This window comes from Natrix helvetica, assembly GCF_964273705.1.
Source record: "Natrix helvetica genome assembly, chromosome: 1".
Lineage (NCBI taxonomy): Eukaryota > Metazoa > Chordata > Lepidosauria > Squamata > Natricidae > Natrix > Natrix helvetica.
Window position 1 is genome coordinate 19,138,779 of NC_138548.1, and position 25,500 is coordinate 19,164,278.

General features: G+C 43.6%; 1 protein-coding gene across 4 annotated transcripts in view; it reads right to left on the minus strand.

The window, feature by feature from the left end:
* Nucleotides 1–25,500, minus strand: part of PALM (paralemmin) — a 106,339-nt gene that overhangs the window by 18,650 nt on the left and 62,189 nt on the right. For 2 of the 4 annotated variants that reach the window (XR_014175915.1, XM_081959801.1), the window contains exons 3-7: nucleotides 16,613–16,693; nucleotides 14,178–14,308; nucleotides 8,884–9,004; nucleotides 8,422–8,443; nucleotides 1,416–1,484 (exon numbers count right to left, since the gene is read on the minus strand). Coding sequence is in view for 3 of the 4 variants with exons in the window: in XM_081959801.1 (XP_081815927.1) it covers nucleotides 1,416–1,484; nucleotides 8,422–8,443; nucleotides 8,884–9,004; nucleotides 14,178–14,308; nucleotides 16,613–16,693 (424 nt within the window). In the remaining variant the exon portion in view is untranslated. The remainder of the gene's footprint in view (nucleotides 1–1,415; nucleotides 1,485–8,421; nucleotides 8,444–8,883; nucleotides 9,005–14,177; nucleotides 14,309–16,612; nucleotides 16,694–25,500) is intronic. The other 2 variants (XM_081959802.1, XM_081959803.1) reach the window with 2 other exon arrangements.

Sequence of the window (25,500 nt, forward strand, 5' to 3'; positions counted from 1 at the left end):
GATTTAACTGATATTCCTGCATACTGCAAAAGGTTGGACTAGATCGTTGATGGCAAACCTATGGCATGCATGCCCGAAGTGCCAGGCGGAGCCATGTCACCTGGCATGCGCTGCATTGCCCGTTGCTCTTTTGAGTTTCTGGCGCATATGCGCATGTGATGATCAGCTGGCATTTGTGTGTGCGGCAGTGCTGGAAACCAGAAGAGCTGGTCTTCTGTTTTCTGGTATGAGCATGGCCAGCTGATCGGCGCGCGCGCATGCACAGCAATAACCGGAAGACTTGCTGGCCAATCAGTATGCATGTGCCGGAACCCGGAAGTACCTTTTCTGGCACGCGCATGCCCCCTGGGCAGCTCCTCTTCCTGGTCACAGCCCAGATGAGCATGTGAGCGCACACTTAGCATGCGCGCAAAGTGGTCCCTTTTTGGCACTCAGTGAACTTCTGGTTCTCGCGAACTTCTATGCTTTTGTGATAGAACTTGTCCTCATTTGCAGCATGAGGACATGGGAAAGAGGTGAGGCAGCCCTGGAGGGGCAGGAAGAACTACATCCGTTTGGGCAATGCTGCTTAAATGTTTGAATGTTCATCTACATGAAAAATCAAGCTCTTCTGGGATAAATGTTTCATAGCAAAGTAGGATATTATATTGGTTATTTACATTTAAGGAGCTCCTTATTTAAACAATTAGTTTACAAATATTATTAAATATATTATATTTATAATTTGTAAGATATATATTATGGAATGTATTGGTTCTGCCCTGGTCAGTTCCATTTCGAGTGCTTCATTCAGATATGGTACCAGATTACAGAAAGGACATCCATCCATCCATCCATCCATCCATCCATCCATCCATCCATCCATCTATCATCTAGCTAATCTATCATTATCTATCGTTATCTGTCTGTCTGTCTGTCTGTCTGTCTGTCTGTCTGTCTGTCTACCTATCTATCATCTAGCTAATCTGTCGTTATCTATCATTGTCTGTCTGTCTGTCTGTCTGTCTGTCTACCTATCTATTATTTAGCTAATCTATCATTATCTATTGCTGTCTGTCTGTCTGTCTGTCTGTCTGTCTGTCTGTCTGTCTGTCTGTCTATCTATCTATCTATCTATCTATCTATCTATCTATCTATCTATCTATCTATCTATCATCTATCTATTTCTTGCTATAGACAGAGATAGATAGATAAGAGGCAAACATCAAGCAGCTGAATGCAGCAAGGGTGAGAACTCTTCTCTGGTTTTGCAAAGGAACAAACTACCAATGCCTTGAGACAGACATTCCTCTAGTAAGTTCCTTCTTGGCAAAAGCAGGCAAAGCAGCATGCGGTTAGGGCCAGCCCAGAGTGCCCGGGGTGTGCGTGGGCAGTAAGACCCCAGATCTGAGCCAAAACATCAGGACTAAACCTACCTGCTTTCATCAAGCCGCTGCCCTTGCCTTCCACCACTTTTATGGGACTGTTGGACATTTTGTTGTCTGCTTCAGGAAGGGGGGAAAAAAGGGAAATAAAAACTTGAAAGGTCAAACACAATTGTCTTCCCCAGATCTCTTTCTGCCTCTGCATCCTCTCCTCTCCACCTTTTCTTTCCCTCAAATAAAAGTTTGTTTCTTTTACTTATCTCCCACCACAGAGAGAACATTAATGGGATTAATTTATGTATTTATTGAATTTATATTGCCGCCTATTCATCCATGCCGACTCAAGGCAGCTTACAGAATATAAAACCATATTTAAAAGAATAAAAAACTTCCAAAAAGAATCAAATAAATTAATATAGTACAATATAACAAAATCAACCACCACCTCCCGCCCCGGCGACAACCAATCACACGAGCCATTTAATGGGCTCCATTCCACTCTGGGTTCTCCAGGCCTGCTGGTAGAACAAGGTCATCAGTGCCTTCCGGAAGAATATTAGAGTGGGGCCATTCCAATCTCTGGGGGAATGATGTCCCAGAGAGAGGGAGCCACCACAGAGAAGGCCCTTCTTCTGGGTCCCACCAGGTGTATTTCCCTCAGGGATGGGACCCACAACATTCCCTGCCTCCCTGCTTTGATGGGTCGGGTAGACTGGCAAGGGTTGGTCCCTCAGATACTTGTTCCTTCTCCCTCATTTTACCCTCCTAAAGATCCCGAGGTTTAGATTTTGCTGAGAAATTTGGTGGGAAGGAGGAGGTTGTAATGCCCATTTCATCATTTTGGCATCCTTAACAAATCAGGAATGGGCAATCATGAAGATGGTCCAGAATCGCTTTTCAGAGGGAGATGGTGGAATATAAATTTAATAAATAAATAAATAAACAATAAGTAAATGAGGTGTGGGGGGATTCATTCTTTGCACTAAGCCAGGGGACTCCCAACTTGGCAACTTTTAAGACTTGTGGACTTCAACTTCCAGAATTGGCTGGCTGAGGAATTCTGGGAGTTGAAGTCCACCAGTCTTAAAGACCCCAACCCTGCATGAAGCCATGGCTCATTCAATCACTGTTTATCAACTAAACCACAATTGGTTGGGTTTCCGCATTAGGCAAATCATAAACCATTGTTTTACAAAGACTGAGATCATACAACACACTAAAGCCCTGTCTTTTTGCTCAGGCATTTGGTGAAGGTGATTGAAGTTCCCTTTGGGGTGTGTGAGTTTGCTACATTTCTGATCCTGCCTTGTTTTGTTCTTTCTGTCACCTTTTATTCCTCTCTGATACTCTATTTTCCCCCCATTGTTTTTCCTTTTCTTTTTGTTATATATTTAAAACTTCTTTTATAAACAAAGTGTTGTCTGGGTTTTCCCCCTTTACATCTTCTCTTATGCATAGTTCATTATACATCATGTTTCCATTTCAAATTTCAGCCATCTTATTTTCTTTCCATATTTTCCAACTTAACTTTGATTTCTTCTTAATATATAAACAACATCATTACTTGCCCCTCCAAGTTAATCAAATTTAACATTTCATTTCCATCTATTATTCAGTTTTACTATCGATAACATATATCCTCATATTTAATTTTGTATAGTAAACATTTCACTTAGTTAATTATCCATAATTAATAGTATTAATCTGTTTCGCTCATATCATATTAGCTATATACCATTGGGAATATTACCATATTTCATTCCATTCTACTAGTAAATCTTTTTCCTTCTTTCCTCCTTTCAACTGCCTAGTTATATTAGTCAGGAGATATATAACTTTAATTAATTAATAAACAAACAGACCAAACATAACTTTAATTAATAAATAAATAAACATTAAATACCCTGAACCTCTTAAAGTTTTGTCCCAATCAAAAGTGCCATTCTGCGGTTTATTGTTTTTGCCAGTGTCCCCATTCCAGAATCACAATCAAATGCAACTAAGATGGGTGGATAGTTACAGGTGGTCCTTGACTTACGACAGTTCATTTAGTGACCATTCAAAGTTACGACGACTCTGAAAAATGTAACTTATGACTCATATCCATGACGGTTGCAGTGCCCCTTTCTCCTGACAAGAAACATCAATGGGAAAGCCAGATTATCCTGTCACTAATTTAACAATTGCCATGATTCACTTAACAACTGTGGCAAGATAGGTCGTAAAATGGGGCAAAACTCACTGAACAAATGTCTCACTTAGTAACAGAAATTTGGGGCTCAATTGTCATCGTACGTCGAGGACTACCTCTCCTTGTCTGCTCTTTGTATTGGCAAAAGCCTCAATGTTTCTTATCATTCAAAGCTTTGGCTTCCAGAATTCTAAATCAATATTCTTCAACCTCAGCAACTTTAAGGATTCGGTTCCCAGAATTCCGCAGCCCATCTGTGATCAAAATGGTCGTAAAAATCAAGTTCAGTCACATGGTGCCTTGAGTTATGACCTCAATGCCTTACAACCAAAATTCCAAGCTCCATTGTCATCGTAAGTGGAGGCCTATGTGTACAACATTGACCCAATTGCCCGGAATCATGTTACACGCCAAACTACAAACTACCCAACCATATATAAACTAAGATGTTATGGTCTATGTACATCAATTCGCCAGCAGGTCGTTTCATTGGAGAAGGGCAATCGTAGTCCAATGACCTCCATAAAAAGGGGAAGGGATCGAGGCAGCATTTTAAAATTACAACCATTTGCAGCACCCCTGCTTAGACTGCTGCAACATGGCCTGTCTGGAGCTGCCTTTGGAAAGGAACTGGAACCTGCAGGGCTGCAAAACACAGGAGTTTTTGTTTGTTTGGGTCTGTATGAATTGCATATGAAATGTCTGGGGATGAGGAGGAGGAGGACGAAGATGCAAATGATGGGGATGGGGATTTGTATTATGCTTTGTGGTTTTAATCTTCTATACCCATGACGGCGAACCTAAGGCACGCCTGCCACAGGTGGCACATGTAGCTATATCTGCGGGCACGCCAGCGTTGCCCTAGCTCATTCTAGCACGTATGTGTGCGCTGGCCAGTTAATTTTCAGCTGGCCCGCCCACGCTACCCTTCCCTTCCCAGGAGCTTCCACTTGATCCCAGGTAAGTACAGGGCTCAGGCGGAAGCTCTGGGAGGGCATTTTTGGCTTCCTGAGGGCCTCGGGGGGGGGGGGAGGCCATTTTCGGCCTCCCCAGGCTCCTAGAAAGCCTCTGGAGGCTGGGAAAGGCGAAAAATGGGCCTACTGGGCCCACCAGAAGTCGGGAACTGGGCTGTTTCCAGCCTGCAAAGGGCCTCAGGGGGGGAGAGGGGGGGAGAGGCCGTTTTTGCCTTCCCCAGGCTCCAAGAACACCTCTGAAGCCTGGGGAGGGCGAAAAACAGGCCTATCCAAAGTCGGAAAACAGGCTCTTTCCGGCCTCTGAAGGCTTTAGCGAGGCCTGCTAGGCCCAAAACAGGGTGCGTGGGGTATGGGGTCGTGAACCCATGCGCATGAAGGTCATGTGGGGGGGGGATTGAATTATGGGTGTGGACAAAAGGGCGCTTTTGGCATCCAAGGGAAAAAAGGCTTCCTGTAACTGTCCTATATGCTGCTCAGAGTCACTGTCATTGGATTAATGTTATTGCCTTGTTGATGCAGCATGGAACCAGAAGGTTTTCAGGCCCCAGTTCAAAATGCAGCTCATTACTTTTAAACCCATTTATTCATTTAGCCTGGTTCTAAATAATTCTGGATGGCTCTGGGTAGTGCCAAATAAACAAACACATTAAAAACACAATAGCAATAGCCCTTAGACTTATATACCACTTCACAGTGTTTTACAGCTCTCTCTAAGCGGTTTACAGAGTCAGCCTATTGCCCTCCAACAATCTGGGCCCTCATTTTACCCACCTTGGAAGGATGGAAGGCTGAGTCAACCTTGAGCCTGGTGAGATTTGAACTGCCAAATTGCAGGCAGCCGGCAGGCAGCAGAACTAGCCTGCAGTACTGCACTCTAACCACTGCGCCACCATTGCTCATATTATTAAATGAGCCATACAATATTAAATAACCAATAGGGTATTGGGTCACTCAATGCAAAACATGTCCAAAAGCTCATCCAGCAAAGGGTCCCACCTCATCCTACCCCAAGGCCTGGAAGAACAGCTTTTTCTTCAAAGCTCTCCAGAATGCCATTGAGATGGGAGCCATACAGATCCCAGAAGAGATCTTGTTCCGGAGAGGTCTGGGTCCCAATAAACAGTCTTGTTCAATTGAAGGCATCCTGAGGTGCCAATTCTATACCAACTGGGCAGAAACTATAGGACGGACTTATATCAAGCAACACTCTGTTGAAACAGAACTTGCTCATCTACCACCATTGTAGAGGACCTCTTGAGGCTCCCCCAACCTCACAAGGTACAGGAGGTATGGATAGAGAACAGATGTTCTTGCAGATGACTCAGACTTTATGGGACATCTTTCCACAGAAGTATGGAAGGCCACCTTCTTTGCTTTTCAGAAGCAACTTAAAGTTGTACTCATCCAGCAAGGTTTCAGCCCTAAGATCTGGTTGGGTGTCAGTCCTTCCACGTCAGGAAGCAGACTCCACAGGAAGATTAGAACTCTACTTCCTTGAAAAAGGCTATAATAATAGACTCTTGAAAGTCTGCCCATGTCTCCCCTTTCGTTCTGTTCATACTACAAGGAGTCAACGTTTGGGGAATAATCCAAATCTCCTTCTGTCACTTTTCCACCTCTCTGGACTTAATGCAGGCAGTTTTCGACTTAGTTCTGCCCCACTTTTACAATCTTTCTTGCCACAGTTGTTAAGTGAATCACTGCAGTTGTTAAGTGAGTAACACAGTTGTTAAGTGAATCTGGCTTCCCCATTGACTTTGCTTTGTCAGAAGGTCGTAAAAGGTGATCATGCGGAAAAAAAAACAACCCAGGACACTGCAACTACCACGGACCAATTGCAAAGCATCCAACTTTTGATCACGTGATCATAAGAATGCTGCAACGGTGTTAAAAATGGTCATAAATCGCTTTTTTCCCCTGCTGAAACACTAAACAAATTGTTGTAAGTCGAGGACTCCCTGTACATTTTTTTTCTGCATCTGGTGCTTCCCCAACAACTTCTGCATTCCTTCCCCAATGTTATGTACATTTCTATTTTGGGTAGCCATGATGATGATGATGATGGACTATTTTAAATCCCTGATTGATTCCTGCACAATTTCTTGCGTAGGCAAGAAAAGGCAGCTCTTAAATAGGGGCATCTATGTGAAGTAAGGTAAAGGTAAAGGTTCCCCTCGCACAAATGTGCTAGTCGTTCCCGACTCTAGGCGCTGGTGCTCATCTCCGTTTCTAAGCAGAAGAGCCAGCGCTGTCTGAAGACGTCTCCATGGTCATGTGGCCAGCATGACTCAGTGACGTGCAGTCAGGTGAGGCAAGTGAGGCACAGCCTCACCACTCTCATCATGAAAAAAAAAAACTAAAAGGAAAAAGCTGAGCTAGTTACTGCCTCACCGTGGATGACTCTGCTTAACTGTTAAAAAAAGCTGGAAAAGGTACGTGTGGGTTGGAGGGAGGGGGAGGAATTCAAACTTCATCCTCCTGGTGCTGTGCAGGGCTTTGGGCAAAGGCTGGAGGGAAGGACCCTGGCTCGCTTGTGCTCTCCCTCCCCAAGAGTAGTTTGATTGCAGGCAGAGCCACGTTGTGGGGCCGGTGTGTGTGCTACAGCATGGCTCTTTGCCTGGCTTCCTGCCTCCTCCTGTGGTCTCCTCACTGGTGCTCTCCCTCCCCAAGTGTAGTGACTTCCTCCCCAGGCCCCCATTCATTTCTCTCTCTCACACACACAGCTGGATAAAACTATATAAAAATCTAGCCCAGCTTCACTGATTACAAGTTTGAAAAGGCAACGTGGCTCTACCTGCAATCAAACTACACTTGAGAAGGGAGAGCACAAGCGAGCACTGAGGAGACCACAGGAGGAGGCAGGAAGCCAGGCAAAGAGCCATGCTGTAGTACACATACTCCCCCCCAGCCTCTTTCTTTTGGAAGGCTCGGATCGGCTCCCCTCTGGCTTCTCTGCCTCTCCTCTCACCCCAGCCTGCCAGCAGGAGGTGGTGGGTGGGCTTTATTGTGTTCCAGGCATTTCCCACCCAGACAGCAGGCTGCATTTGCAATGGTGGAGGTGTTTGGGAAAGGCAGCAGGGGAATGGGGGGGATGGCAGAGGAGCTGCTTTCAAGCCACTGGAAAAGATATCCAATCCAACTTTTGTGGGGGGGGGGGTTGTTTGAGAGTGAGTGAGAGAGGGAAGGGGGTAGGAGAGATAGTCCAATCCAACTTCTGTGTGTGTGTGTGTGTGTGTGTGTGTGTGTGTGTGTGTGTTTGAGAGAGGGGGAGGAAGGAAGATAGAGAGGAAGGAGGGGAAGGAGAAGAAAAAGAAAAAGAAAGAAGGAGCAAAGGAGAAAAACAAATGCTGTCGCTTTAAATTGGAACTGAGCATGCCTGGCTGTGGAATTCTGGGAGTTGAAGTCCACAAGTCTAAAAATATTTGAAACCCAGCACTGTGTCAGTGCCTCACCAGTCATAAACCTCACCGCACGTCACTGGCATGACTAAATGCTGAAGGCGCATGGAACACTGTTACCTTCCCACCAAAGTGGTCCCTCTTTTTCTACTTGCATTTTTACATGCTTTCAAACCGCTAGGTTGGCAGAAGCTGGGACAAGTAATGGGAGCTCACTCCATTACACGGAGCTAGGGATTCGAACCGCCAAACCGCCGACCTTCTGATTGACAAGCTCAGCATCTTAGCCACTGAGCCACTGCATCCCTATGTGGGTAGAGGGCTCAAAAAAGTGAAATATCATAACCACACAATTGAAACACTTTCCCTATTTTATGTATATCATGCCTGCCCCCTACCGATAATTCTGAGCTGCTAGTTACTATTTCTAAAAATCCAAATTCAAGACATTTTTCTTTAAAAAGGCAGCAGGTGCAATCTGTGTTGGCACCTACCTTTGGCTGAGCCTAGAGGAGTCTGTGGGAAGAAGAGACATAGGTAGGTTACCAAAATAGAACAAGAAAAAGATGTTTTTTTGCACATTTATCTTGGCTGTGAGTCAAAGCTGCATGCGTGGCATTCTGGGTACATGCAAAAGCTTTTAAAGTCTTCCCTATTACACAGAATCAGCTTCCTGCATTTTTAATAAAACCTTTCAGAAACATGAGAACCGAGTCAGTTCTCTCTGGATGGCATCGCGTGACGGGTTAAGCAAATCCCGTATCCATGAGCCAAATCAGAAGGAAAAGTTGGAGTCCAGCTTTAGTTAAAACTGGAGCATGGCTTTCATCTAGCAATATGATTTCCCTGCTAAGCTGTCTTCAGTGAACTACGGTGTCCATGGGGACATGGCAGGGAGGGTCTTTCGTTCCATCCTCACAACAACCCTGTGATGAGAGAAAGAAGCTGATTCTGACCTTCGGCGTGTGGGGTAGCTTCTCTTCCTTCACTACCACTCTGGTTGTTTCCTCAGCCATGTTCTCTTTGGTGGAAGATGCCGAGATCCCATTTTCCAGTTGTTCCAATTCTTTCTCCAACCTAGACCAGGAAGAGACATGAATTGTTGAACATGGTTTAAAGCCTGCAGAACTGGAATACTAATTCCGGGAGAAGATATCCTGTTTGGTCACATAGACGTGTGCATCATGTGATGAGCTGCGGTGGCGCAGTGGTTAAGAGTGCAGTATTGCAGGCCACTTCTGCTGACTACTGGCTGCCTACCATTTGGCAGTTCAAATCTCACCAGGCTCAAGGTTGACTCAGCCTTCCATCCTTCCAAAGTGGGTAAAATGAGGACCCAGATTGTTGGGGGTTGACTCTGTAAAACTGCTTACAGAGGGCTGTAAAGCACTATAAAGTGGTATATAAATCTAAGCGCTATTGCTACATAACTTTCTTTCTTCGAGATTAAAAAACTGACTCGCCTAAGCCTCCTAAGTGAACTATCAGTTCTCAAATTTAACTCAACGTACTATATTGTAATCCGTGTGTGTCAAACTTGCCATGTCATGTTGCCGTCACGTGACATTGCATGATGTTTTTCCCTTTGCGGGGTTGGGGTGGGCGTGGACTACATGTGATGCATCCGGCCCACGGGCCACCAGTTTGATACCCCTGTTGTAACCTAAGTTTCCATTCTTTTTCAGAGACACTATTTATCCCTAATAATCCAACTTCTCCCGAGTGCCACCTAAATTGTAGTTATTCTTCCTGTTTCCAGTATGTTCTACTAAGTCTGCAATAATAAGGAATTAAATCAGAGGCTTCAGGCAAATAATAATTTTGATAGCCTGGCCCTTGCCTAAATTCTTCCATTCCTGCTCCAACTTCACTGTTTTTTGGAGTCTTTAGTTCCTGAGTAATGACACCAGCACAAATACTCATTCTTTGTGGCACCAAAGTTTCCTCAACAACAAAAATAATCAGGCCAAATCAATGGATTTAAGAAAAGCAAGGTTTGCCTGCCCATATCAGATGGATTACATCTTCTTTAGCTAGCATAACTATTGGGTGAAAATCAGGGAGTTGTCATTTTGGGAAGAAGGCTGATCTAAACTAGGGACGAATTTTTGGGAAAAGAGAGATGTGGGCTGTTGCTATGCTACATATGATTACATTCTACTCTAAGATTAGAGGGCTGTTTGGTATGTTTTTAGTTTATTTATTTTGCCTGTTGTCTAGGACTGACTTCCTACTTGGTTTTATATTCGATGCTAATACATCCCTAAGGACCACATTGGCAAAATTGAAGCACAATAAAATAAATAAGATGAGAAATGCAAAATTCATTAATGTCACTTTTCCTCCCAGCTTCCTGCCAAAGAGAACAGTTGGGATGCCAGAAATCCTGTTTTTCATCTTTTGCAACAACTTAGCAATGTATTTTTGGTTGTTAAGTCTTCTAAGCAGGTTTTGCAGATAAGTAGATGTTTAATCCCAGATATTATAAGTCTAAGTCCAACATGCCAATTAATGTGCATGATTAAATCAAGTGCCTGTTTGAATGAAAAATTCCAAAACTTTTAATGGGCATTGAATAGATATCAGTATTTGCAGTAAGAGAAGATCTCTGAAGAGACTTGGGCAGAATCTACACTGATAGAAGTTGTTGTCAAAATGCAATTTCTTAGCCAGTAGGCACATGCTAAATTGTGTGGCACAATATCAAATATTTATAATATGAGCATGAGTGCCCAGTTAATAACTCTGGACAGGCCACCAATCACTGACAAGTGCATTACAATTGTATACTTTCATGTACCTGAGTTTTTAGCTCAGTTCCCCTCTACCCTCTCTGAAAATATGCAAAGGTTTAAGTCACTTTTTTGTGTGTGTTTCTGTACATTTCACACAGGCTATTTTTAAAAAGAACTCTTTGTGTTCTTGCTCATTTTTGCAGAGATTAAATGTACCCTGCCTTTCCTGTAACACCCGTGATGCTTCAGCCATTCTCTACTCAATTTCACAACTCAGCTTTATCAGTCCCAAAGGTGCTTTTTCAATTTTTCTTTGAAGATACAATAATAATACAATAGTAGAGTTGGAAGGGACCTTGGAGGTCTTCTAGTCCAACCCCCTGCCTAGGCAGGAAACCCTATACCATTTCAGACAAATGGCTATCCAACATCTTCTTAAAGACTTCCAGTGTTGGGGCATTCACATCTTCTGGAGGCAACTTCTGTTCCACTGATTAATTGTTCTCACTGTCAGGAAGTTTCTCCTCAGTTCTAAGTTGCTTCTCTCCTTGATTAGTTTCCACCCATTGCTTCTTGTTCTGTCCTCAGGTGCCTTGGAGAATAGCTTGACTCCCTCTTCTTTGTGGCAGCTCCTGAGATATTGGAACACTGCTATCATGTCTCCCCTAGTCCTTCTTTCTCTTAAGCTAGACATACCCTGTTCCTGCAACCGTTCTTCATATGTTTTAGTCTCCAGTCCCCTAATCATCTTTCTTGCTCTTCTCTGCACTCTTTCTAGAGTCTCCACATCTTTTTTACATCGTGGCGACCAGAACTGAATGCAGTATTCCAAGTGTGGCCTTACCAAAGCATTATAAAGTGGTATTAATAATGCCTTGGTAAGGCCACACTTGGAATACTGCATTCAGTTCTGGTCACCACGATGTAAAAAAGATGTGGAGACTCTAGAAAGAGTGCAGAGAAGAGCAACAAAGATGTTTCGCTTCTCATCCAAGAATCTTCTTCAGCTGAGCTTCTTGGATGAGAAGTGAAACGTCTTCAAAGAAAAATCAGAAAGTCCAGTTGCCTCTTGAAAAAGCACCTTTGGGACAGCCATGACCTGGATGACTGAGAATCTCCACAGACATTCAGTTTGATCAGAAAACTCAATGTGGTGGGTTTTCATCTCAGCTGGTGAGCTTGGTTATCTAAAAATATTCCCCAAAATCTAAGCAGTGTTGATTCTGGACTTCCTGGGATCTTGGACAGACTGAGAAATTATAATTCATCTCAGAAAACAGCTACTTCAAAGAAAACTCCACATATTCAGGAAGTCACCAAAAGTTGAGTTCAACTTGAGGAAACTTTTTTAGCCAATTTCACGTTGATTTTTTTTTTTAAAGTCCCTCCTGCTTACATAAGTAGCGTGCATCATGTCTTAAACGAGTATAATTGATTGCAACACAGTTTTGAAACACATTGTACTTGGCAGCATAAAGAGGTAATAGTTGCTGAAAAGACCATTAAATAAAACCAGTCAGGGAGAGGAGAAAGATTTTAAAAGAAAAATAATGCTGGGATAACAGGTTGGAGGGGGAATACAGGGAATCCATGGCTTATGACCAGAACTGAGCCCAAAATTTCTGTTGCTAAGAGAGTCAGTGGTTAAGTTAATTTTGCCCCATTTTACGACCTTGTTTGCCACAGTGGTTAAGTGAGTTACTGCAGTTGTTCAGTTAGTAACACAGTGGCTAAGTGAAGTCCACGCAACTTAAAAGTTGCCAAGTTTGAGAAATTGACCTGAGCGTGGAGAATGTACAAAAGAGAGGGGAGAAGAAGGAGCAGTGGGCTAGGCACTGTCGCTGCAAATTAACACCCACGTAATGCCTGGACTTAAAGAAAGCAGGAATTGGCTCGACTTATGCAACCCCTCCCTGTTTCTCTTGCCATTATTTGGATGCCAGGAATCCGGGCCATTCTCCCCTCTCTTTGGCCTTCCAAATTCGGAGGTTAGGACACAGCCAAAAGAAGACAACAAGGGTGGGGAGGCAGAGGAGGTCATTGTAGTTCAAAGAAGAATTTGACAGCACAACTATTTTACAGAAGGGGAAATTGGTTGCGTCTTACTGAATAAACTGAGAATGGGAAGCAGCAGAGCAGTGCACCGCGGGGATGCTGCCGTGGTGAAAAACGGTTCTAAGTCACTTTTTTTTAGTGCTGTTGGAACTTCGGTCACTGAAAGAATGATAGTAAGTGGAGAACAACCTGTAGTTCCAGAGGATTTGGTGGGATCATATACTGTGTAATACAGGCTGTCCTCAACTTATGACCGTAATGAAGACATTTGTTAAGTGAGTTTGGCCCCATTTTACGACTCCTCTTGCCACATTTGCTAAGTGAATCACTGCAGTTGTTAAATTAGTAACACGGATGTTAAGTGAATCTGGCGCCCCTATTGACTCTGCTTGTCAGAAGGTTGCAAAAGGGGATCCCATGACCCCCAGGACACTGCAACCGTCATAAATGTGAGTCAGTTGTCAAGCATCCAAATGTAAATCACGTAACCATGGGGATGCTGCAACAGCCATAAGTGTGAAAAAAGGGTCATAAGTCACTTTTTTCGGTTGTAACTTTGAACAGTCACTAAGAGAGCTGTTGTAAGTTGAGGACTACCTGTAATTATGTAGAATAATACCTATACAGGAATATATTCTCAACATATATAAAAATATTCTGATTAATTCTCTGGTGGCCTCTCAACTTTTTCTAAGTGACCATAGAGATTCTCAGTCATCCAAGCATGATTGCCCTAAAGGTGTTTTTTCTATTGACTTTCTTTGTTTTTCCTTGAAAATGTTTTGCTTCTCATCGAAGAAGCTTCTTCAGTTCATTTTTCTAAGTGAGTTTCATCATCTTGGTGATTCTATTCCCTCCAAACTGTTCCCAGTCCCGTTCCAGTCTCCCCATCCCCCCATCCTGACTGGCTATTCATTACCTAGTAAAACAGTAGGAAACAACTGAGCAATTAGGGAAGGAGGCCATGGAAGTAGTGGGTCAAGGAGAGGGGGCAGGATATGGGAAGAGAAGACTGTTGGGCTAGACAGGAAAATCTCATGGGCCACTAACAGCCCTCCAGCTGGAGATTCGCTCCCTGATCTTGCGAAAATTACTGCTCTAACCAGATTTAGACTTTTGGCTCATCTCATTGGATCAAAGTGCTGCTCAGTTAAATGCACAGCATAGTGGAGTTGGGACACAAGCAGGATTGGGATTCAGCCGGTTTGGACTGGTTTAGGGTGAGCAGATGCTAATTTTACATCTGGTTCGCCGAACTGGTAGTTGAAAAGACTGATTGGCCCTTCTCAACCTGTCCCACCCCACCCCTCCCAGGAGTCTCCACGCAGTCTATTTTGGATGCCAGGTATCAATTTCTCCCAACCTGCCATCCTCAAGGTATGTAGTGACTGCTGGCTATCTTCAGCTAAACTTACAGCTTCTGGGAAGTATAGCCCAAATACATGGTTTGCTTCCATTACCTCTGGATGTTCTCCTCCAGTTCCTTGGCCTTCAAGTTGTCCTCCTCTATCAGCTTCTTTGTGGCTTCACCCTCTTCAGCTGTGGATGATGGAGCTCCTTCCAGCAGCCATCTCTCTCGCAGAGTCTTTGACTTGAAGACAACGGGAAGAAAAAAAAGAGAAGAAATCCCTTGGTGCTCAGTGACCTTGAGGCTGTGAAGAGCACCAAGGCCTCTACAGTTCAACCCAAAGCTACATATACAGGTAGTCCTTGACCTACAGCAGTTCATTTAGTAACTATTCAAAGTTACAACGGCCCTGGAAAAAGTGACTTAAGACTGTTTTTCGCACTTACGACTGCTGCAGCATCCCCATAGTCACGTGATCAAAATTCGAACGCTTGGCAAGTGATTCTTATTTATGACGGTGGATTGCAGTGTACTAGGATCATGTGATCAACTTTTACAAGCAAAGTGATTGGGGAAGCCAGATTCGCTTAATGACTATGTAACTAACTAACAATAATTGTAGTGACTAACTTAACAACTGTGGCACGAAAAGTCATAAAATGGGGCGAAATTCTCTTAGCAAATATTTCACTTAGCAACAGAAATTTTTGGGCTTCATTGTGGTTGTAAGTTGAGGACTACCTGTATTCTGTTCTATTAGATTCTTTATGTGCCCCCCCCTCCCCCAGTGTTGTTCTGTTGCATAACCTGAGAGCTGTGATGGCTTATAGGCTTAATCAGGACAGGGAAAGACCTAGCAATGCTTTGCACAATAGGCTAAACTCAGCTAATATTAATCTTTTGTGGGAGGTTGTGCAGCTCAGCGTAATTCAAACCCAGTCCTTTGCCTGGGGTAGAATGAAATGCCCTGCATGAACCCTAGAACATGGGTTCAGTTATTTATTCATCAAACATATTAATGAATTTTTTATATATTGTTTAATGAAAAGAAGGACTAGGGGAGACATGATAGCAGTGCTCTGATATCTCAGGGGCTGCCACCAAGAAGAGGGAGTCAAGCTATCCTCCAAAGAGGACAGGACAAGAAGCAATAGATGGAAACTAATCAAGAAGCAAACCTAGTACTAGGGAGAAATTTCCTGACAGTTAGAACAATTAATCAGTAGAACAACTTGCCTCCAGAAGTTGTGAATTGCTCCAACACTGGAAGTTTTTAAGAAGATGTTGGATAACCATTTGTCTGAAGTGGTGTAGGGTTTCCTGCCTAAGCAGGGGGGTTGGACTAGAAGACCTCCACGGTCCCTTCCAACTCTGTTATTCTGTTCTGTTATAGTTGCCCATCTCCCCTCCACAGGACATTCTGGGCAACGCACAACAATAAATAAAGCAACTAGTAAAAATAGATAAAATTCTAAAAGCCACAATAATAAATATTTATTAAGAATTAATCACCTATCCAGAAGACATGGGAAGGCAGTAGCAATTAACAGCCCTTTCTGATTTTTCTCAGCATAAAAATGTATGACTTTAGAAAGTTGCAATAACGTTTACATTCTGCCTTTTAAGCATGCAGGAATAAACCTTTTTGCTAGATTTCATTACAAGACCTGGTTGAGGAAAGAGCATCCTGAAAAATATCTACGATGTTACTAAAAGTCAACAACAACCTGATGGTATCGAATCATTTGGATTTTCTCCACTTTTCCTCAACTGGTTGCAGAGGACACCCATTTATTCCATTTGGGTAACGGACCTATGTGCATTTATGATAAGATAAGGTAAAGGCTCCCCTTGCACATATGTGCTAGTTGTTCCTGACTCTAGGGGGCGATGCTCATCTCCGTTTCAAAGCCGAAGAGCCAGCGCTGTCCGAAGATGTTTTCCATGGTCTTGTGACAGGCATGACTTAAACGCCAAAGCCGCACGGAACACTGTTACCTTCCCACCAAGGTGGTCCCTATTTTTCTACTTGCATTTTTACATGCTTTCGAACTGCTAGGTTGGCAGAAGCTGGGACAAGTAATGGGAGCTCACTCTGTTATGCAGTGCTAGGGATTCAAACCGCCGAACTGCTGACCTTTCTGATTGGCAAGCTAAGCATCTTATTTATTTATTTATTTATTTTCAGTATTTATAGACCGCCCCCTCTCCCCGAAGGGACTCGCCACTGAGCCAGTGTGGCTCAAAGCACACTTTTCCTTTATCCAAAATTCTCCACTGGGTTAGAAAGTAGGGAACTGTGAGTTCTAGTCCCGCCATAGCCATGGAAACCAGATGGGTGACTTTGGGCCAATCACCAGAAGACTGAGAGTTCTAGTCTCAACTTAGCCATGAAAGCCAGCTGGGTGACGTTGGTCCAGTCACACACTCTCAGCCCAAATCACCTCAAAGGGTTGTAATTGCAGGGCAAATAGAAGGAGGATACAAATAAAAATAAAAAACACATTTCTTTTTTCAAAATTAGGAGCTTGGAAACCCCTCAAATACCTTTAAGTGCTGTAACTGGCGCCTGTCATCTTCTAATTGTCGGCGTTTGTTTTCAATCTCCGTTTGGCGTTTTCTCTTTTCCTGCAATCCCGGAGAGAAGAGGGAAAGGAATGAGAATTAAACATCGGGTCCCCAAGAGAAAAACCAATGTTAGATGTTAAAAGGCTGCACAGAGTCTTAAGCTCTCTTCCCCTACAATTTCCCCTGTATTCACAGTTTTGGGAATGGTGGTCCAAAGAAGGGGGAAATGTCCTTTGGGAAGGGGAATATTTGGTCCTTATTTTAAGTGATTTAGTTAAGCGAGGCTCTTATGCCAATTTCCTTAGATGTCTTGATATAAAAGAGATCCACTAAAATTAAATTGTCTTGACCAATAACACCTATTTCTGGCAGCTTCTTTAAATGTGTGCCAAACAACTAAATATCAAATCAAGCAATGATACCACCTGTTATTTCTAGAAAACAAGTAAAACCATCTTGTGCTTCAATGCATGTCAGTGCTGTTCATTGAAGCATCTTCTGTTCTCAGTTAGAAGATAATAGTTTTAAAAGAAAAACCCGTTTTTCTCCAGAACACCCTAGAGCAAGTTTTTAATTTAAAAAAGTCAGAAAAGAAAGAGGTTTTCAGAACTTAGAATCATAGAGATAGAAGGGACCTCAGGCCTTCAAGTTCTAGAAGATGGCGGTCATGTCAGCCCTAAGACTTCTCTTTTTTAGGCAAAATGTTTTAGTTCCCTCAGCTGTTCTTCATATGGTTTAGCTTACAGTCCCTTCATCATCTTTGTTGCTCTTCTCTACACTCTTTCTAGGGTCTCAGCATCTATTTTTGCATTTTGGTGACCAGAATTGGACCCAGTATTCCGAGTGTAACCTTAAGCTTCCGGATAATTCTATGCCAAGTTGATGGGATAACAAGCCTGTTGGGATTACTCACCAGAGGCATTAAATACACTTAGTGTCATTAAGAAGACATTTCTCAGGTTGTTTATAGAATCTGATTTTATTGGACTGGTGGTCTGTTGATTGTATAGCATGGATCTAGTCTTCGGATTAAAACTTTGGTAAAAATCCAGGGCAGAAGTTATTTTGTGGCTCCAAATTCAGATTACCACCATTGTACTTGGCCTACATCAGTGTTTCTCAAACTTGGCGACTTTAAGTCCTGTGGACTTCAACTCCCAGAATCCCCCAGCCAGCATAGCTGGCTGGGGAATTCTGGGAGTTGAAGTCCACAGGACTTCAAGTCGCCAAGTTTGAGAAACACTGGCCTACATAGACTTCAACAGATGATTAGAACTGCAGAAAAAAACCAATTGCTACCAACCTGCCTTCCATTGAGGACCTGTATGCTGCACGAGTCAAAAAGAGGGCTGTGAAAATATCTACACACCCCTCACATCCTGGACATAAATTGTTTCAACTCCTACCCTCAAAACGATGCTATAGAGCACTGCACACCAGAACAACTACACACAAGAACATTTCCCCCCGAATGCCATTACTCTGCTAAACAACTAATTCCCACAACACTGTCAAATTATTTACTAAGACTGTATTACTATTATACTTCACATCCTTCCTAGAACCTATCTCTTCTCACTTTTGACTATAACCATGTTGCTTGTATCTTTACAATTTATATTGTTTTGTTTCCCAGTATGAATTGATTGCTTATTAGTAACCTATGACTATCACGAAGTGTTGTATCTTATGATTCTCGATGAATATATTCTATTTTATTTTCTTTATGTGCACTGAGAGTATATCCATCAAAGACAAATTCCTTGTGTGCCCAATCACACTTGGCCAATAAAGAATTATATAATGATGTTTCTCCAAAAACTGCATAGATTGTCCAATGATTGCATGTAATTTTTTAAGATGTCGGGTCCCTGAAAACGCGATGGCATGAAATTGCTCCATTCTACTGAGTCTCCTGCAATTAATTCCCAGAACTGATAGACTAGATGGCAGAACTGTCTATGGAGGGAATAATTCACCTTATAAGTGTCTTGAATAAGGATCAAAATGAGCTTACAGTCTTCCTAGAAACATTTAGCTCCATAAGATGCATAGGAAATGGCACTGGTTGGCCTTTGTATATGTTGAGCTGGAGACTTAATGCTCAATCCATCCAATCGAAGGGAGAACTGGCTGAAGAACACCAAGGAGACAAAGGAAATGATGCTGGACTTCATCCTCATGGCACAAGACACCCTGAATAAGTATTTTTAGAGGGCACACATCCTCATGATGCAGACTTCATCTCATCCCCAGCCCACCTCAAAGGTAGACTGCATCCAACGTGAGCTGTTCTGGTTTAAAAAGTAATGTCTTTCCTGTTCTTCCCCCAGCACAAGTCTTGCTACTTGAACATTGATGATGACTCAATCATCAGCCAGGGGTTGGGATTTGGAGCTCCCACTGGCCACCTTCTGTCCAGTTGGCTGACTCTGCAAAGTGCCACCTTGACCTTAGGTGAACTCCTTGTATGAATGAGTCCAGTGGAAGAACACTGGGATGGTTTTAAACATGTGTTTAATTGTGGCCTTTTGGAAGAGCAGTAGGCTCTGCGTTTAAAAAAAAAAGCAACAGACTCGCACCCTCTGCATAGAAAAAGTGATTTCAATCGGGAAAGAGAACTGGCTTCTGCCTCCTGTGTTTTGCTGTTTGTTGTCCCAAATGAGGGCACTGCAGGTTTTCTGCTGCTTCTGCAACTTTTGTATAGCTGCGCTTTGTACTGTTTTTATCATTGTTGGAGGGGGGGGGAGACAGTGGGGCCAATTTGCCTACTCCATCATCATTTTGTGTGCTCTATAGGAGATTTCTGGGTGCTGCTGGCCACCCTCCCTCCCTCCCAGAATGTATTATTCTATCGCAACATTGACTGATTTGCAGAATTTGGAAGCTGGCATAAAACTGATCAGAGTTCTGCCAATTTCCAGATCAGAGATACAGTTAGAGGCATAAAGCGGAAGAGAACACCCTGATCAGTGATGGGATTCAAAAATTTTTTACTGCCGGTTCTGTGGCGTGGCTTTATGGGCCTGGCAGGGGAAAGATACTGCAAAATCCCCATTCTCTCCCCACCCCACTAACTTGCTTTCCAGCTCCGTTCTCCTGTTCGGGGCAACAAAAGAAGATCAGCTGGGAGGCAGCAGGGGCGGGGCCAGCCTATTTGCCAGTTCTCCAAACTACTCAAAGTTTCCGCTACCGGTTCTCCAGAACCTGTCAGAAGTGGCTGAATACCACCTCTGACCCCGATGCATCTTACCAAACCTCCACCACCAACCCAGAAGCTGTCTCCCACTTCACCCTCCCTGACCTGGGTTATTTTGGGACGCAGACTTAGTTAGAGGTCTTTCAGAAGACCAGCAGACCTTGTGTTCAGAAACAGCCTGCGAGAGTGACCAAGCATAAAGGACTTCCATGCCAGCAACCTGTCGCCTGGGTAACTTGAAAGTTCAGGTAGTCCTTGACTTATGACCATTCAGTTACAACGGACCTTAGCCAAAAGTATTTATGACCCAGTTCTGAAGTTCAGATGGCCACCCTCCTCTTACGGTCACATTTTGGACATTCGGCAACAGTCTGCATTGGCCATTTGCAGCATCCCACAGTCATGTGGTTGCAATTTACAACATTTTTGCTGGAAATGGCATTTACTTCTGGTTTCCTGTAACAAAAAAACAGCCCATGGCAAACAATGGGCTTTTGACGTTCACTTAATGACTTCTCCATTTGTTTAATGACCACTGCAAAAAAGGTGATGAAATCGGGTCAGTCCCGATACCCTGCTTTATGACCATCACTGGCTTACGACTGTAAGTAAGTCTTTCTCCCAGGCTCCCACTCACACACGTAGACTCGCCCCACCCGTTGTCTGCTCAAGAGAGCAGCTGGTAGCATTTCCCCCCCCCCCCCCCGTCACCAGCTGGATGAGATGGAAAATAAAACAGGGAAGTCATTGATAACTGTCCTTAAATCGTACCCTGGTAAAGCTGCAAGGACAGAACCAGCCTGATTGCTGGGATAGATTAGAGCTCAGTTTTTAGGGCAATGCGAATTAGGCCGGCATAATTTTCCGTCAAATGGAGAACTAGAGGAAAACACACTCAAGCAGCCGGGAAGAAGTGCTCTCGGGGGCAAAATGGATCATTTGGGGTGATGGATGAATCAACCAATGTGGCCTACCTTTTTCCCAAAGTCCTCTGAAGATGCTTCAGCACTGCCTTCATCACAAATTATAGCCTCGGACCAGACCATTAAGGCTACGGAGTCCGCCCCTCGACTCAACGCAGAAATCCACATTTGCGCAACCCTGACATGCACTGATTCAGCCTTTGCTTCAACACGACTAGAGAAGAGGAGCCTAGCTTTAGAACTATCCAGCTGGAATCCTCCCATCTCTGATTTAAATCGATTATTCCATGTCCTGCAGTCTAAAATGACAAAACAGCCCATGACCACTTTGTGGCCACTGAGAACAATCCTCCTCAAGCGTTTCTATCCGCATCAGTCAGTCAATCCTTCCCCCCCGCCCCAAGTGTTGCTAAGCCAAAGAGGATAATAATGAGACCGCATGAAAATTGCAGTCATGAAAAAAGAAGAAAGCATAAAGCAAAGGCCAACTTTCAAGCAACAGGCCAACTCCTGATGACTTCCGTGACACATCCATGACATTGCCTCCTTTGAGGGTTTTTTTTTTTAGATCTCTTAGTCCAGGCTACTGCCCTGGGATTTTCTGGTATCTTCCATTCAAGCATTTAATTAGGAGCCCACAGAGTGGTACAGCTGCTAAAAAGGAGAATGCTATCTTATAGGAACAAAGAATCACGATTATGTGCTGTATTGGTTCTGTCCAGTTATGGGCACTAGATTTTAGAAAGGATAGATAGATAGATAGATAGATAGATAGATAGATAGATAGATAGATAGATAGATAGATAGATAGAAGATAGACAGACAGACAGACAGACAGACAGACAGACAGACAGACAGAGGTGTGGGCTGCTACGGGTTTGCCTGGGTTCAGGAGAACCTGTAGCTAATGTTATGGCCGGTTTGTAGAACCTCCAAATCCCACTCATGGCTGGCCCCGCCCACCCCACCCCTCTCAGGAGTCTCCACGCAGCCAATTTTGGGTGCGAGGTAAGTGCAGGGCCTGCACGGAGGCTCGGGAAGGGGGGAAATGGGTCTCCTGGAAGGCCTCTGGTTCCCAGGGAGGCAGTTTTTGCCCTCCCAGAGGCTCGGGAAAGCCTCCAGAGTCTGGGGAAGGCAAAAACATTCCCACACACACACCGTGGTGCAGGAAGCCGACTAGACCACACCCACCATGGCCATGCCAAACCAACAACAGGGCAGAGAACCCATTGCCGAAGCCCACCCCTGGATGGATGGATGGATGGATGGATGGATGGATGGATGGATGGATGGATGGATGGATAGATAGATAGATAGATAGATAGATAGATAGATAGATACACAGACAGACAGACAGACAGACAGACAGACATCACTGCCATTTCTGTAATCTACTGTCCACATCTGAACACATCACCCAAAATGGAACTGATCCATTGGTTGGCAGAACCAATACATCCTATAATATATTTTATAAGTTATATTTAATAATATATAATTAAATAGAAGTTTCAACATATTAAGAATAATAAGAACCAACAAACTGAAATTAGAATAGAAATCGAATAAATAAATAAAACAGAACAGAGAGAAAACGAGGGTAAATGAAACAGAAAAAACGAGAGAGAAATAACGTTGATATATTTATCTTTACATATTTCTTTCTCTCTTTTTTAACTTTCTCCTACTTTTTTTTTTCTTATTGTGCTTCTAGCCGGTTCACACATATTTCTATGGTTTTCCGAATGGAATTTTAATTTAATTAGGGTGGATGGAAAACTCGGGGCCCTTTTCCTCCGAGGGAAGACAGACAGAGGCTGCTATTCTTTTACAGGACACACATTTGTCCTTATTTTCGAAAGGGAAATCGAACATGAAGTAAATCAGGAAATGCCCTGAGCCGGAACAGAGCTGAATCTCCCTCCCCAAGGCAAATAATAAAGGATTGTTATGAAGGGCTTGGTTTTCTTGATGAAGGACCATATAGACATTATAAGCAGTGCAAGAAAATAACCTTTTGCAATTTATACAGTGAGAGCTTGATGCATATTGGCATCTTCTGTTGCCCAGCTAAATGTATCTCATGAGAGGATCAGGATGTTAAATATTTTGTTATTAGGAAATGGTTGGCAATTTTCAGCTGACTGCTATTATTTCTGAATTGCTGCTTGAATAGAAGAGAATGCATTTAGTTGAATTACAGAGTCCTTGGTGTTCTCTGCATTTGGTTGTTTGCATGTAGACGTTGCATTGCCCGACTAGGTGACAACATCAGGGCAAGTGACTGGGAGACTCCACAATGCTTTAGTGGAGGGTCAGTTCAGCCATTCATTAAATGCCGAGCAACGAAAGTGTGGATACAGATGTGTGGATGAGCCCTTGATCAGCTGTGTCAATGGCGGCCACCAAAAATTACATTGTTGTGTTTTCTATAGCTGCTGAGTGATTCTGTCAGTGCCAGCTAAAGTACAATCTTTCTTTCAGAAATATTTATTTATTAAAATGTATGGTCATGATTCAAACATTCTTTTTCAAATTCAGTGTTATGTTCCCATAAAACATCTGATAAAAACATAGCAGGTGCATCCACATAATGTATTAGTTTTGACTGGTGTTAATTGCAACAAATCAAAGAATTACCAAGGAGAAAAACCAGACAGACAGACAGACAGACAGACAGACAGACAGACAGACATCACTGCACATCTGAACGCATCACCCAAAATGGATCTGATCCATTGGTTGGCAGAACCAATACATCCTATAACAGTGATGGCGAACCTATGGCACGCGTGCCAAAGGCGGCACGCGGAGCCATTTGTCAGGGCACGCGAGGCACTGTCCTGTCAGCTGGCCAGTGCGCATGGGCCCGCTGGCCAGCTTAGTTCACCTTTTTAAAAGCTATTTTTCACCTTCCCCAGTCTCCAGAGGCTTTATAGGAGCCTGGGGAGGGCGAAAAGAGCCTCCCCCCCCCCCGGAGGCTTCAGGGACCGTCCGGAGGCTTCCCTGAAGCCTTCGGAACGCTTAAAACCACCCTCCGAGCAAACCGGAAGTCACTTCCGGTTTGCTCGGAGGGTGGTTTTAAGCGCTCCGAAGGCTTCAGGGAAGCCTCCGGACGGTCCCTGAAGCCTCCGGAGGGCCTCCGGAGGGGCGGGGGAGGCTATTTTCGCCCTCCCCAGGCTCCTATAAAGCCTCTGGAGACTGGGGAGGGCGAAAAAAGCATGTAAAAATGGGGGAGGGGGTCGCGCGTTGTGGCACGCGAGCCAAAAAAGGTTCGCCATCGCTGTCCTATAATATATTTTATAAGTTATAATATATCTAATAATATATAATTAAATAGAAGTTTCAACATATTAAGAATAAGAACAAATACAAATTGAAATTAGAATAGAAATCGAATAAATAAATAAAACAGAACAGAGATAAAACGAGAGTAAATGAAACAGAAAAAAACGAGAGAGAAATAACGTTGATATATTTATCTTTACATATTTCTTTCTTTCTTTCTTTTTTTGCTACAGCTGTTAAATGAATCATGCGGTCATTAAGCACATCTCGTTTCTCCCATTAATTTTGCTTGTTGGAAGCCGGCTGGGAAGGTTACAAATGGTCATCACATGACCCCAGGACAGTGCAACTGTCGTAAATACCTGCCAGTTGCGAAGCACCCAAATTTTGATCATGTGGTTATGGGGATGCTGCAATGGTCGTAATTATGAAAACGGTCATAAGTCGCTTTTTCGGTGCTGTTGCAACCTAAAACGGTCAGTACACAAATAGTTGAAAGTTGAGGCCGATCTGTATAAGGAAGGAACAAACCCAACCCTCACTAGTACTGGTGGATAATGAAAGCTCTACAAGAAACAAACAAGCTCAGAGATGACCTCCACTGTTATTGTCTGTTTATCATTGGAGTATACTTCTTGGCCCTGAGATACTCCGCTAAATCATGTTGCACCTATCAAAATGCCTCTCATCGCTCTTCCATTCAAAACATATGGGATGGAAAGAGGGTTTTTGGCAATACCCTTGGCAGTGCCACTGGGTAGCTAGAAATATAATCCCAGCGGGCTAAATTTATGTTGTGGTCTGCCGGCAGCCAGCGAGGAGGTTGGGGAGGAACATGGACCAGTCCTGGGGGCTGAGGAAAGCTAAGGGCTCTGCGTCGGAGGCAGAGAGGGAGCTAGACAGCAGCAAGGCAGAAGAACAGCTGGAGCCTGTTCCCAGTGTGCGCATGCCAGAAGACAAGAGCAACTAAGAAAGCAGGGTCGACTTAGGAGTAAAGCCACACCTTGGAGGTGATTGGCCCCTCCCATAGGAAACAAAAGAGGAGCGAACAGGGAGTGGGATTTTGCAGGAAACAATTCGTTCATTCGGTCGTTTCAAGAGTGGAAAGTTCTGTTTGTGACTATAAGAGACTCTGTGCCAAGTTTTGCCTTGCCCTTCGTTTGGAAACTAGTTATCTGGCAGCTCTCCAAATGAGATAAGGTTCGTGTTGATAAACATTCCTCTGAAAGAGGAATAAGCTAAGCCTTGCTGACTGGGAATGAAAGGAATTCACAGTCATGTAAATGAAAGGGATTTTGCTGGGACCAAGACTCTGCTACTTGCTTTTTAAGGAACCCTGTGTCAGAAGAATTTATATCCAGCAAATGCACATTGTAGGGCCCAGAGAACAAGGTTGGCTTTCAATGCCACTTAATTTAATTTAATTTTATTAAATTTATAGACCGCCCCCTCTCCCC